Source organism: Electrophorus electricus, chromosome 1 (assembly GCF_013358815.1).
Source record: "Electrophorus electricus isolate fEleEle1 chromosome 1, fEleEle1.pri, whole genome shotgun sequence".
Classification (NCBI taxonomy): domain Eukaryota; kingdom Metazoa; phylum Chordata; class Actinopteri; order Gymnotiformes; family Gymnotidae; genus Electrophorus; species Electrophorus electricus.
This window is the reverse complement of record NC_049535.1, coordinates 8323318-8337436: the sequence shown is the minus strand read 5'-3', so window position 1 is coordinate 8337436 and position 14119 is coordinate 8323318. Positions and strand designations below refer to the sequence as shown.

At 39.6% G+C, this 14119-nt stretch overlaps 1 protein-coding gene across 2 annotated transcripts in view; it reads right to left on the bottom strand.

The window, feature by feature from the left end:
* Positions 1–14119, bottom strand: part of elp4 (elongator acetyltransferase complex subunit 4) — a 39154-nt gene that overhangs the window by 7901 nt on the left and 17134 nt on the right. For both annotated transcript variants that reach the window (XM_035532034.1, XM_035532039.1), the window contains exons 8-10: positions 9991–10179; positions 8611–8719; positions 2864–2970 (exon numbers count right to left, since the gene is read on the bottom strand). In XM_035532034.1, coding sequence (XP_035387927.1) covers positions 2864–2970; positions 8611–8719; positions 9991–10179 — 405 coding nt within the window. The remainder of the gene's footprint in view (positions 1–2863; positions 2971–8610; positions 8720–9990; positions 10180–14119) is intronic.

The following is a 14119-nucleotide window of genomic DNA, read 5'->3' as shown; positions in this document are numbered from 1 at the left end:
TACAGTATAGTATACAGAAATATCTCTGTAGTAAAGGCTGGAAGTTCTGAAGTCAAAGATACACCCCCAAAGATGGTAGATAACGAGCAAGCTAAGATCCTATGGGACTTCCAGATACAGACTGACAAAACCAATGATAGATGCAGCAATCACAAGTGAATGCAACATCAGGACCAAGGAACACGAAAACCTTGAGAAATACCAAGGGCTGACAGAAGAGCTGGAAATGATGTGGAAGGTGAAGACAACAGTGGTTCCCATGGTAGTCAGAGCACTAGGGGCTGTGTCCCCCAAACTGGGAGAATGGCTCCAGTAGATCCCAGGAACAACATCTGAGATCTCCATCCATATATACACACACAAACATATACACCAAAAAAAATCAGTGCACAGTCTGCATTTTGGGTCTCCTCTGGTGTGATAGGCCAGGCCATCAGAGGGCGTAACTGACCGACCATCGCCCATACTCAGTGCAATATTTTCTGAACTGTTGGCTCTAGTTAATCCTCATCAGCACTTATTTTGGCTGATTGTGGATGTTAAATTGGTGTTGGAGATCAGCTGTGATTGTCGTTCATTATGTAGTGTGTTTGCGTGACTGTAAATACATACCGGTGACGAGGGGAGACAGTAACTTGACAGAAGGTGATAATCAGCTCTTTGCAGTTGACATTAGTTCTTCAGTGACAGTTTAGTGTTTCCCTAACCTTAGATTAGTCTGTCAGTAGGTGGTGTTTTGAGCCTTTGGTTGTGGGTGAGTGTGTGTTTGTGCGTGTTTTCACAGCTAAGATAAATGCCTTGGCTCCTGCTAGCTAATGTTTGCATACCCTGTTCATGGCTAGCAAAGATCTGTGTAGTCACAAGATTATATTAATAGATTAACAATACAATAATAAGAGGTGCATTATAAAACAGAACACCACAGCTAAAGCTTATTCATAAAAGCCCATAAAAATCATTCTTGGTTGTAGCTACCTCCTAATAGTAAGCTTACAATAGAGAAAATATTCACTCTCGGAAGCAAGCTATCTCCTTAACTACAGCAAATGGGCACTTTTTTAGAGACACCTGCCCTTTCATCATTGGAGCGTCCCAGTATGGAAATTAGACATGTGACCCCAGTGTGCAGGATCAAATCAGGTGAGCAAGTTATTCGTGGATCAGTTTCAGTGTAAATTAGAATGGGAAAATGTCAAGATTGTTCTGACAAACAGGTGGTGCAAAGTCAGACAAATAGCATCACTCCAACTAACATATCTGTACACACAAGTTGTCATTCCTTAACACAGATGAGCTACAACAGCAGACAAAAAACAAAGGAGATCCAACACTACTAGATCTCTACTGGGTGTCTCAAAGTGGCCATTCACTGTATAATTAAGTGATTAAAGGGTGAACATTTACCATTCTTTACTGGCAACAGATGTTTATTGTTGTCTTAATCATTGAAATATTAGCTACCAGTCATTACACGCATTGTGTATCACTATACTGCTAGCTACTGTACAAATGTCCCATGCACACCCCTATACTGCACATATACATTTCAACCAATAGAGTCAGTCAGTCAACAGTGGCACATAAAATATAGGTCATAGGTTGGAAGGACAGATAGGATATGAATAAAAGAATCCCATTTCTGGTAATGGATGCAGGGCACAGTTTTATAGTATAATTTGATTTCACACAAAATTCTCAGCACTGACTGACAAAGGTGTGTGTGTAAGAAAGGTTTTGGTAAAACTCAGTGTGGACAAACACATGCCATGGCATCTATCTATCTATCTATCTATCTATCTATCTATCTCTCTCTCTCTCTCTCTCTCTCTCTCTCTCTCTCTCTCTCTCTCTCTCTCTCTCTCTCTCTCTCTCTCTCTCTCTCTCTCTCTCTCTCTCTCTCTCTCTCTCTCTCTCTCTCTCTCACCCACATCATGCAGTTTTTTCCTATACAAAGCGAACACATCTTTACAATAAGATCTGCAATCTTACATCACTCTGACACAGCATTTATAACTGCAATTTTTAAGTTCATTAATGAACACCCATTTGTGAGCGATACAAAATGGTTTCCCAAATCACGGGAAAACATGCAAACCAACCCCAACTCATCAATTTTATCCCTTCCACTCTCAGTCTCCCTGTTATCATTACACCATACAGTAAAAAAACACCGTTCACACTGCTAACTGCTGCAGCATATAGTTTCACCAGTTTCTTGCTGGTAGAGCTCATAACTCCTCCTAAATAATTTAAAACCAATCAAGCAACCTAGCTAATAATAGATCTATCTCAACTGGTACATAAAGAACATACCTCTTATGGGGAGATTTTGGTTTACTGTTTTTTTTTTTTTTACTTACAATTATGGTCTTATCCATGAATACCTGAAAACTGTATTATACACTGCAGTTCAATGGTGAGGCGGGTGATGTAGGTAAGGTAGCAAAAGATTGGGGTATTTGTTGGTAGAATATGTAGGTTTCTTAGTAGTACAATCTGCAACCCACAATACCATTTGCTTTTATTTTCAGAATATTTATTTACGTTTACCTGTTTTAAAGTTTTCACTTTAATGCCATCATTGAGTTTTAAACTGCCTCATGTTGCTTTCCTCACATTTACCTGAACACCACATAATCCCAGAGAATAAGATTGTATTCAGAATGGAAGAATGGTCTAAAGATTCAGAAACAGTCAATGCAAAAATGTTTGCTTCAGCATATTGTCCACATTTACAGGACAAAAATAAATACATGTATGATACAAAACAGCAAAAAGACAAGAGAATGACAGATATAGTGAAGAACTACCAAACAAGGGTCTAACTGCAATATGTTTTGCTACTTTGATGAAGATATCTGACCTCAATGGTAAACTGCTTTCTCTTTAGCTTGAATGCCAGGTCTTTGGTGTCAGGAATTGCACACAATAGACAGTTCAAATGTGGCACCTGGCGAATATGAAGAAGCCCTGGAAAAGGAGACCACACAAACCGTTAGTATAGGCTTACTATAGACAACAGCAAGTATGATCATAACACATAAAAGCATATACAGCTAGATTGCAGTCAGGCATTTTACCTAGACCTAGAAACCTGGATTATAAAGTGTGCATTTCAGCTTTTCCTGTTCACAGTCTAAGTATTGACTGCAATTCACCTAGCACCGTGCTTCACATAACCCAAAAGAAACAAGAGACCAATTTATTTTCATACTACCACACTTTATGGTGAATTGTCTTCTACTTTAGTCCTCCAGAGTTCCACTGAGTTCTGGATAGTAGGCCCTTATGGTCTAATTTACTTTACCATTACTTATTGCAGGGTATTGTTTATTACACTGATGTTGACTAGCAAACTGTAGCTCTTATCGCTTATTGCACTTGCCATTGTCTAAGATAGAGCTTATGTATTTTGTACTTCTAGGCATCAGCATTGATCCCTGTATTTCTACAGTATTCTAGTTCATTGGTATATTGGACTCTAACCTACTTTACTGGCCAGGATGTATTCTATGAGTAAATGACAAAGCACTTGTAAGCACTTGTAAGTTGCTCTGGATAAAAGCGTCTACTAAATGCCGTAAATGTAAATGTAATTGACTTTATACAGGGCTAGGCATTTGAGTATCCAGCTCTTCCAGTCTTATGCTTTCTTGCAGTCAGTATAGGCAACACTTAGGTCGGTCCGTCTGTCTTAAGTAGATTATGAAGGTTCATTTATGACAAAAGCTGTGCAAGGAAGCACAAGACAGAACGAAGAGCTTGGTCTGTCTGCACTTGAGTGAGTGTAACTGCACCCAAGAGTGAAAGTGCACACAAGCAATCGAAACTGCAAGAGAGTGAAAGTGCACACGAAGAAGTGAAAGTGGGCATTAGCAAGTGAATATTAGAATGAATGAGAGATTGAATAGATTAGTTTGGGATGGAAGGACTTTGTTCACTTTTTTCCTTTCACTCGTTTGTGTACTTTCACTTTTTTGCATGCATTTTCATTCTTGTGTGTGCATTTTCACACTCTCTTCAGTTTCACTCAAACGTCCTTGTACAGCTTTTTCAAACGGTGCTACATAGCAGACAGACCAATCGAAGCTGGGCAGGGCTAGGCATTTGAGTGTCCAAGTGTGAGGCATTCAGTCATATGCTATCTTGTAGTTAGTCCAGGTGACTTTAAGGTTGACTGGACTGGTTTTGGTATTCTGAAAGACAGCTCTATCTTTCAGTAGGTGATGTTCGGCCTTTGCTGAGGTCCTTCATGACCAGTACTACCTTCTGTTAGCCCGTCTCAAAGGACCTAGAACTTAGTAGCTGGGTTATTGTTATGCTAGTCATAAAAGCTGTAGAAAAGCTGTTATTTTCTTTAGGTATTAGATATGGATCATGTCAGGGCCAGCTCTTCGTGTTACTGAGAGAATGAGATGCTCTGCACCGACATAACCACTCAGCACTTATGCGATTATTCATTCCCATTTATGCTCTTCCAGTACTGTTCTGCTTCGGCTCTGGGTAGATCCAGAGTCAGGGTTCTGTTGCAGAGAAACCGAGAGTATACATTGTACAGCAAAGAGGCCATTTACACTTTTGGCTGCTTCTTCCTTTGTATATCTCTGTAATCTAGATGCCATTGCTGTTAGCCTTATGGGCCATATGTAGGGGCTACCCGTTGTATTTTTTTCTGTAACAAGTCCCCATCTATGATATTTATGCTTTTCTGGAGCTCTGTAAATTTGCTGACTTCAGTCAAAGTGTCTTTATCTTGTTCTCCAGCCTCTGTTTACAAAGAGACCAGGAAGTGTGGCCTATGGGTTGTATTTTGAAGTCAGCAGCGTATACCAGATTGTTGGTTTCAGTTTCTGGTGGTTTGTATTGTGCTTATTACTAAATACATATCTGCTAGCATACTGTGTGATGATATCTTGCAACTACAGTGCCTCCAAGTAGTATTCAACCCCCTGCAGATTTTGCAAATTCAACAAGTTGCAAATAATTTAGAGCCTTCAAACTCTGAACAAGAGTAGCATTTATTAAGAGATGCCTAAATATTACAAACAAGTTGCTGAATTAAATTATAAAACATTTTAAACATAAAAATTAGGGTCAATTATTATTCAACTCTGAGGTTTAATATTTTGTGGAATAACCCTTGTTTGCAATTACAGCTATTGATAATTTTTTATAAGACCTGATCAGGCCAGCACAAGTCTCTGGAGTAATCCTGGCCCACTCCTCCATCCAGATCTTCTTCAAGTTGCCTAGGTTCTTTGGGCATCTCTTGCGGACTTTGATCTTGAGCTCCGTCCACAAGTTTTCAATTGGGTTAAGGTCAGGAGACTGACTAGGCCACAGCAACACCTTGATCTTTTCCCTCTTAAACCAGGCCTTGGTTTTCTTGGCTGTGTGCTTGGGGTCATTGTACTGTTGGAAGATGAAATGACGACCCATCTTGAGATCCATGATGGAGGAGCTGAGGTTTTTGGCCAGAATCTCCAGGTAGGCTGTGCTATCCATCTTCCCATGGATGTGGACCAGATGGCCAGGCCCCTTGGATGAGAAGCAGCCCCACAGCATGATGTTGCCACCACCATGCTTGACTGTTTGGATGGTATTTTTGGGGTCATATACAGTGCCATCCTCTCGCTAAACGCCCTGGGTGTGGTCGGAACTATATACCTCAATCTTGGTCTCATCAGACCAGAGAACCCTGAACCAGTCTGCCTCAGAGTCCTCCAAGTGATCATGAGCAAACTTTATACAGGCCTTGACATGACGCTTTGAAAGTAAGGGTACCTTATGGGCTTGCCTGGAACACAGACCATTGCAGTGGAGCATGTTACTTATGATATTTATTGAAACCAAGGTCCCCACCACCATGGGATCTTCCGGGAGCTCCCTCCGTGTTGTCCTTGGGTCAGCCATGACCGTTCGGACAAGCCTGGCCGCAACACAGGAAGAAACTTTGAAAGGCTGCCCAGGCCATCGAAGGTTAATAGTAGTTCTATAAGCCTTCCACTTCTGGATGATGCTCCCAACGGTGGATATAGGTAGGCCCAACTCCTTGGAAAGGGTTTTGTACCCCTTGCCAGCCTTGTGACCCTCTACAATTTTGTCTCTGATGGCCTTGTAATGCTCCTTAGTCTTTCCCATGTTGACCATGTATGAGTGCTGTTCAATTGTTTGGGGAGGGGCTTTTATAGTCAGAAAAGGCGGGAAAAAAACTGAAAATTAATCAAAGCATGTGAAGCTCATTGTTCTTAATAGCATAATTACTTCTTAATATTTGAGGGAACCAAACAGAATTCTGGTGGTTTGAGGAGTTGAATAATAATTGACCCTCTGGTAAACTTTGCAAATTAAAAAAAACAAACAAACAGAAATAACATTCTTTTTTGCTGCAGGGCATTTCACATGTCCATGCCCATCTACAGTCCAAATTTCACAATGCTAACTTAATGCCAAATGTGTAAACCTGCAAAATCTGCAGGGGGTTGAACACTACTTACCCCATTCAGGTAATAGTAGATTCAAACTATTCTCTCTCAGTAGGTTTTCTGTCTGGGTAATGATATTTACCCTTCATTTCATCCATCTCCAGTTTTGATAGGCATTGTTTCAGGTAATTAACTGCTTATGAGTGTGAATTAAGGCCTTTCCCCAACAGTAGTTGCCTCATGCGCTTCATATAGTCTATTTCATTGGGAGCTTTCAATGCTGCTGTAGTAAGCTGCTGTGGTAGAACCATATTGTCCAACCTATAATCAATCTATGGTTTGCTCCAGTAGCCTATTTACTATTTACAATGTCCAGGTTCAACATTCTACACAGACATTGTTAATCCATCTGACATCTGATGTGTGTGTATTGATATGTACATGTACATGTGCATTTACATTACATTTAATGGCATTGAGGTGATGCTTTTATCTAAAGCGACTTACGATTACGACTGAATACAACTTGAGTAATGAGGGTTAAGGGCCTTACTCAGGGGCCAAACAGAGAGCTTTTTTTGATTACTAGTCAAGTGCCCTGTGTATATAAAATACATAAGCAATGTCAATGTTTTCTTTATTGTGGGTATAACCAGTGAAGTAATAGGGTTAAAGAAGCAAGCATTTTTTTATTATCTGAACCAATAAAACAAAAGCAAAAGAGAAGAAGTAAAAAATTAGAGTGAGAAAAGGAGAGCAGAAAAGACAGAGGGAGAGAAGGAAAGACACATGAGTAGAGGAAATGGTGAAAAATTAGCTCAGTCGTTGGAGTTATATTTATTTACAAAGATGCACAAGGTATCTTAAGAGTATATCACCAAAATTATGATTCAAAATGTTCTAGATTTTAAGGGAAGACTCACTGAAATTTAGTGTGAGCTGATATTCTTGCATGTACATCTGCTGACACAGCAAACAAACAGAACCAACTTCTAGTCTGGTAATAAAATATATGGGAAATGATAGTTCAGTGAAAACATTGCTATATATTATTGCTAAGACAGACCTTCAGAACGGGGCTGAGGGAGCTCTGCACACTACATGACATTTCCCCCCAGTCTTCTCCCTGCCAAATCTATGCCTACAGGCCACTGTAACAGCACCACTAGACACAGGGCTTGTGAAAAGAAGTGGGGAAAGAAGTGGAACCCCCCATCCCCCCCAATTGTTTTGTGCTACACAAGCACTAAGAGTAAAAGGTCTACTGTCTCCTGTATTCCTAAGCAATCAAACTAAAATACCAACAACACACCGCAAAAATAAAAAGATTAATAGATAAATAATCTAGCAGGACAAGTGGGTATACTCTTGTAGCTCATTTGCAAAAGCAGGACAAGGTGCAACACCAAGGTAATGGGCTTGATTCCCAGGGAGCATATACTGTCATACTGATAGATATGTAAGTCTCTATGGATAAGAGTGTTTGCCAAATGCTGAAAATGTAACCTGTGGGCTTGTGGTACAAAGAAGCAACAACGTGACTTCTGATATTAACCCAGAGTTAAATTTGGGACAAACCAAAAGAGCACGAGAGAGAAAGAGCTATTTGGGGGTAGTTGAAGACAGATGAGTAAAAAGGAGAGTCTGGGCATGGACAGATAGAAGATGAGAGTGTTGTGCAAACCGTATGCACGTTAACTTTTTGAGTGATACAAAAAGGAGGGAGCAAGAAGTGAAGAAATACAGCACCCACAATAAAGGAAAAGGAATGGTACGATTAAAAAAAAAAATTCAAGTCTCTGCCCCCTAGTCCACAAAGACATTTTTGCTATTATAAAAATATTCATTCTAGATCTCTGTGGCCCATCTACTTATTCAAGGGGAGGGAAGTAGTGTGCATGTTTGTGTGTGCATGTGCACAGCTGCTCTGAGAGGCATGTGTTCTAAGCAGAATCACACTAACACCAAGAACTGAGTGCTTATGCTTACAACACACTACCCATGCACACATGCAGGGGAGTGGGGACAGAGAAAAAGATATTTACAGAAAAGATGGGATGATGTCAAATAAAAAAACAAAAAAACAAAACAATTCTTTTTGAAAATAAATCAGATGTAAAAGTAAAGGCTTCCATACTGAATGTATACACTATGCATTGGTATAGATGTAATGTGTGTGTCTCACCATGGTAATCTTTGTAGAGTGGGTTGGTTTCTTTTTCTGAGCCTTGAAATGACTCTAGAGTGAGAGTTGTGTCACTCAGTTTGGTTATCCTTTCCATTATTACTCTCTTCTGCATAGTGAGTGAGAAAGAGAGAGAGAGAGAGAGAGAGAGAGAGAAATGTAATTATATGGTGGTATGCACACAGACACAGTACATTATATATATATATATATATATATATATATATATATATATATATATATATATATATATATATTCATATTATATATATATACATACACACACACACACACACACACACACACACACACACACATACACGCATACATGCATACACACACACACACACACACACACACACACACGGTATGGTACTGTATATGGCCCTGTATACTGGCAAGTTTTTTTCTGGTCTTGTGTTGGGTAAGACAATGTAAAGGACAAAAAGGCAATGCCTTTAAAGTGTTCCATTTCATAATAATATTCATAACATGGAAACAAAAGCAAGTAATATCTTCAAAAAAACACCATATAGTCTATATTTTAGACTATATTATAGTCTTACATAGTCTATATTAACATGACAAGATGGAGGCATCAACAAACACGGTGGCTCGATGCGCTCTCCTTCATTGCTCCCTTTGTGTGCTTTTGCTTTTATGTCTAACCATCAGTGTTTAATCATGAGAATCCCACTTACACTTTCCAAGATCTTCTGACCTTGGTATTCCAGCATAAACTGGCTGTTACTAACAAATGTCTACACTCACACAACATACCAGAGGAGATAGACAGAACACTTGGATTGTTGTTGCCTCTGGAAAGCGGCAAAGATGAAGGAGATACAGGAAGCAAAAACATGGATACCAGTCTGGGCTGCTATAGCTGGTGAGTGGAAATGTGTGTGTCCCCACAGGCACATATTCCCACTCACATGCTGCAGTCAAACAAAACCGCATTTAGCAGAATCTTCAGTTCCATCTGCTCTAGCTTTCTAATCGAGTTACATGGGGCTCTTAGGAAATGTGTTACAATTAGCAGTCTCGAGGCTTGCTTATTGAAAGAGAATAAAATACGGTTTAAATAACACTTGTGAACTTGTAAATAATTTTATACTGGTACATGGCATCATAAACATTTTGTTTGTTTCTGGAAAAAAATCATAGTAATACACCAGCATTTATTTGGTGGCAGGAATCTGGAGTAGCTACACTACAGTTGTCATCTTCTGAAAATTTTGTCTCCGAGAGGTGGCTCAGAAGCAGTATGCTTCATTGCACCCTCACAGCAGGACTTGGTGCCAGTGTCAAAGCAATCATCAGAAAGCAACCACCACAACCACACACAAAACATACAAAAAAAAACCAACCCACTCTTACCTGTATAAGATGAGAGGGGACAGTCACCATAGCTACAGAAAGGGAAGAACGCAGGAGGGCTCGAAGTGCATATAAGAAGGTGGTAAGGGCATGGTAGTGGGTGGGGCTCTCGCTACAGCACAAGTCATCCCCCCACAATGCTGAACCCAGAGAATGAAGGCACACCCGCAACACATTCCGCACTGTACACTTAAAGAGAGAAAGAAAACCTTTATTAGTTTTATCATTAAAAATGTGCTGTTATGGCTTGAAAAGATTCAAATCATAGTAGATAATTCTGTTGAGAATTCTGTTGTTAAATCTTGTAAGTCAAAAAAGCAATTTCTAATTAAACTCCAAAACAGTTAGAAACTGGCACAGATGGGCTTTCAAATATCTGATTAACCTAATGAATCTAGTGTGTCCTATCCATGTGTTAATATGAGAAAGAGAGCATTAATACAGAAGTTAAGGCTTTTTTTGTTTATTTGTTTTTAAAAAGCTAAGCCAGCATCCCTTGGCCACACCTCCACCAATGTACCCTTTTGGGAACAATAACTTTATTAAGTTTACAATTTATTCATTGTAGTTTGTCATTTTTGCACTCTGTAACTGTATTGTGGGTGTGTGTAGTGACATACACAAGGTTTTCAGAGAAACAGGACTTTTTGGACAAAGGTCCATCAGCTGTGCAAGCAAAATGAAAGTGAAGCACAGCTAATGAAGGACCTCTGTCTAAAACATCCTGTTTCTCTGGAAAACTTGTGTACAGAAGAGAGCAGTAATGGAAGGATAATCAGACTGAATCCTTGGATTAAACTGTCATAGATGTCTAACCACTGCTGGCTAATATTGCAGGTCCAATGTTGAATGTGAAATAGCTGATGTGAAGTAGCAGTAGAAATTTGAGGCCCTGCATTTTCCAAGATCTTTAGGCTTTTGGAGTGTGAATAATTTGATTTGTGTTTTTGTGTTTTCAATAGAACTGCTTATATAGTCAAGAAATGAGAACTAGCCAGAGAGAGGGCTACCGGGTCATAGAGAGCAAGTCATTCATTTTAGGCATGATATTCATTTTATGTGCTGATATCTGGCAAATGAGAGATAAGGGTAGTTTGTAGTTTACGAATAGTTTATTATTGGTGGCTGAAGTGAGAGAACGTGGGTGGCAGGTGCATATAAGACCTGTAGCAATAGGTATTAGGGAATCTGTAGTCAAGTCTACCATATCCTTGCTTGTGCATTTGGTTTCAGAGGCCATAAACTAAAAGTAGTTGTGAAGGAGTTATCAGAATTGGATGAAAGGGCTAGTCAATGGTTGTGGATAAGGAGAGCACAGACTAGCTGGGAAATGCACTATAAAAGGGGCAATGGCTGAGGTGAGTGGGTTCTTGTGTCATGTCATTTCAAAATGCAGTAAATCCACATGGAACCACATGGAATCCATGGTGATACCAAGGATGCATTAAACGTGCCAATGGGGGTGGGTGTGACTCCCTTAGTCACCAGGGAGGCCAGTATGGATCTGTGGTTGGAGAATGCTTAGTGTTGTATTAGGTGAAATCTACGTGGAACTGGCAGCACTCAGTAAGCATCATTGGTGCCAGTGGTGCTGGGTGTATGGGCTTAGTTGCTGAGGAGGCCAATATAGATTTTACAGGTTCAGAACTGACTAGGGCAGTGCAGTTGTGTTTGCTATTGGCATATTGTGTAAAGCCCAGATGGAACTGACGGCACTAAGCATGCACTGACGGTGTCAGTGGCCTTATTCACCAGGGAGGCCAGCTTGGTTTAAAAATGAAGGGGAGTGGGACTAGGAGTGCAGACCTCATTATTGAGGCTTCTAGAGGTGTCGTGGCGTTCATTCAGTAAAACAAATGAAGAGAGGTGCATACCCGATGACCCTTGTGAAGATCTTGCAATGTTCTGGTTGCTTGTATGAAGTGAGTGGGCTGGGGCCCTATGTGTAGCTCTAATGTCTGACATAGAATATTTGAAATTTTATCCTGTGTAGAGTTCCATCTTTAGACTGTCTCTTAATTGCTGCAGTACAGGGACATAGTTGAGTTTGATATATATCACTCAGGTCAGGAGAGAGATGAATGCCAAGGTATTTAATGGATTATGCTGTGTACATGTTTAGACAGTACATCCCAGACCGTGACACCCCGGTTAAAACTCAGGAGGAAACTCCAGTTGGAATAGCCAGACACCTTGCTATAGTTGCTTATAATATCTGGACTGATGGGATGGATAATGAAGGACTGGAGATATATAGTAAAATGTCATCTACACAATCTGATTTTTGGTGGCATATCTTGGACTGGACTTGACATTTTATTATCCTGTCTGATGAAAGCAGCTTGTCAAGCTCTTTTTTGGAGTTGAAATTGCTTTGATACATGGATATTTATGAAAATAGAGTCAGAAGGTGAGTTATATAATTTTTTAATCAGAAATTAAAATATGGATAAAATCCAAAGTGCTTGAGAAGGTGATACAGTGCTACTTTACCCTTTCAAACGCCTTTTCAGCAGCAAGGCACACATATATATTGTTACTTAAGTTACTGTGGTGTTCCTGTTATAATGTACATGTGAATTGATCTTTTAATGCAAAATTTAATTTGTGTAGGCATGTCTCCCTTTGGTAAATCCAGTTTGATCTCCGCTTATGAGGGTGGAAATTACAGACTCGAGTATAATTGCTAAATCTTTACTTATGCAATTTTAGATAGGGATGATTAATGATATGAAGTGCAGTGTAAGCTGCAGCCCACTCCTGCAATTAAATGTAAGGTAACCCCAACACCCCTCACCATCAAGGTACTCTGGAATACCAGTCACTGCCCTATGGCGTGACTGGACCTTCACCCCTGGGACAACTCATAACACCCTTGTTTTACGAGGCCTTGTTTTACAAATACCAGAATACCAGTAAAATATCAATAAAAACTTATAAAGACCACACTCTTGAAGGAATACTTGAATTTGATGTTTGCCTTATGAAAGGTCTTCTAGTAAGCATCGCAATGAGACCAGAATCATGTACATATAACATTATCGATTTTTTTTTTGGAATAAAACATTTTTGTATTGCCTACTGATTGCACAGACAATGAAGTCATAGTTCCCCTCAGTGACTAGGCTAGTCTTAGTGAAGTTAGCACCATAGCTCTGTGGATTTCTGGCTTCTGCAAAAGTTCTCCCATCTGATCCCGATTCTTTTCTTTGCGGGTTGTGTGTGAGCAAATTTGTGTTGTATGAGTATGTTGCGCCTGAGCGAAAAACATGCAGTGTGAGTAAACTTCCTGTTGTGTGAGCAAACTTCTTGTTTTGAATGTCGGATATTTTGTCTGTCTAGTCATAGAGCTCTTGTGTTATGTAAATTGTAACTCGCTGCCCACATGCAATATTGTACATACAGAGGCCAAACCTTATGCTGCGTGACTACCAGGTCTGCTTTTTTTTTTTTTTTGTCTCAGATTGTAAGTGGTTTTGCTGTGTGATTGCCAGGATTCTAGTAAAGTGATCAAAACCTAAATTCTGTATCTGACCAGATGGATTAGTGTTATGAAAACACAAGCTGGAGGCAGTTGATTTTATGCCACATGATTACAAGGTTTATCGTTTTATCATTGAGTTGTAGCAAAGTGACCCTTCAGAGCCAGAATTAATTTTTACTATTCAGGTGTCATTTCAGTGAAATGGTGAATAATGTATAATAGTGAAATAGGAATCTAATCCCCTTTAGGCAATACTCCGGTAGTGACACTAACCGCTAGTTCCATTAGCTTTTTGGGACAGGCTAATCTTAGTGGAGTTAGCACCATGGCTCAGCAGTTCTGGCTTGGGCAAAAATATGCCTGAGCCAAGTCTGTCATAGTAGTCTATAACTCCTGTTTCACAACGTCAATAATTTTTCTTCATTAATCAATAAACTTCCTATTTATTCAACAAGTTGGTCATCATGGCAAATACATTTGAATTTTGTCATTGCACAATATATGAACTAATTAAGGAATGAGACTGATATAATGTTAATGAACCTTTGATATTTCATAATCATTAGTTGACATATTCCCTATATTTTAGGATGGTTGCTTGGTAATTTCTTCAGAATAAAGAGGTGTGACAGAAATTAAGGCTTT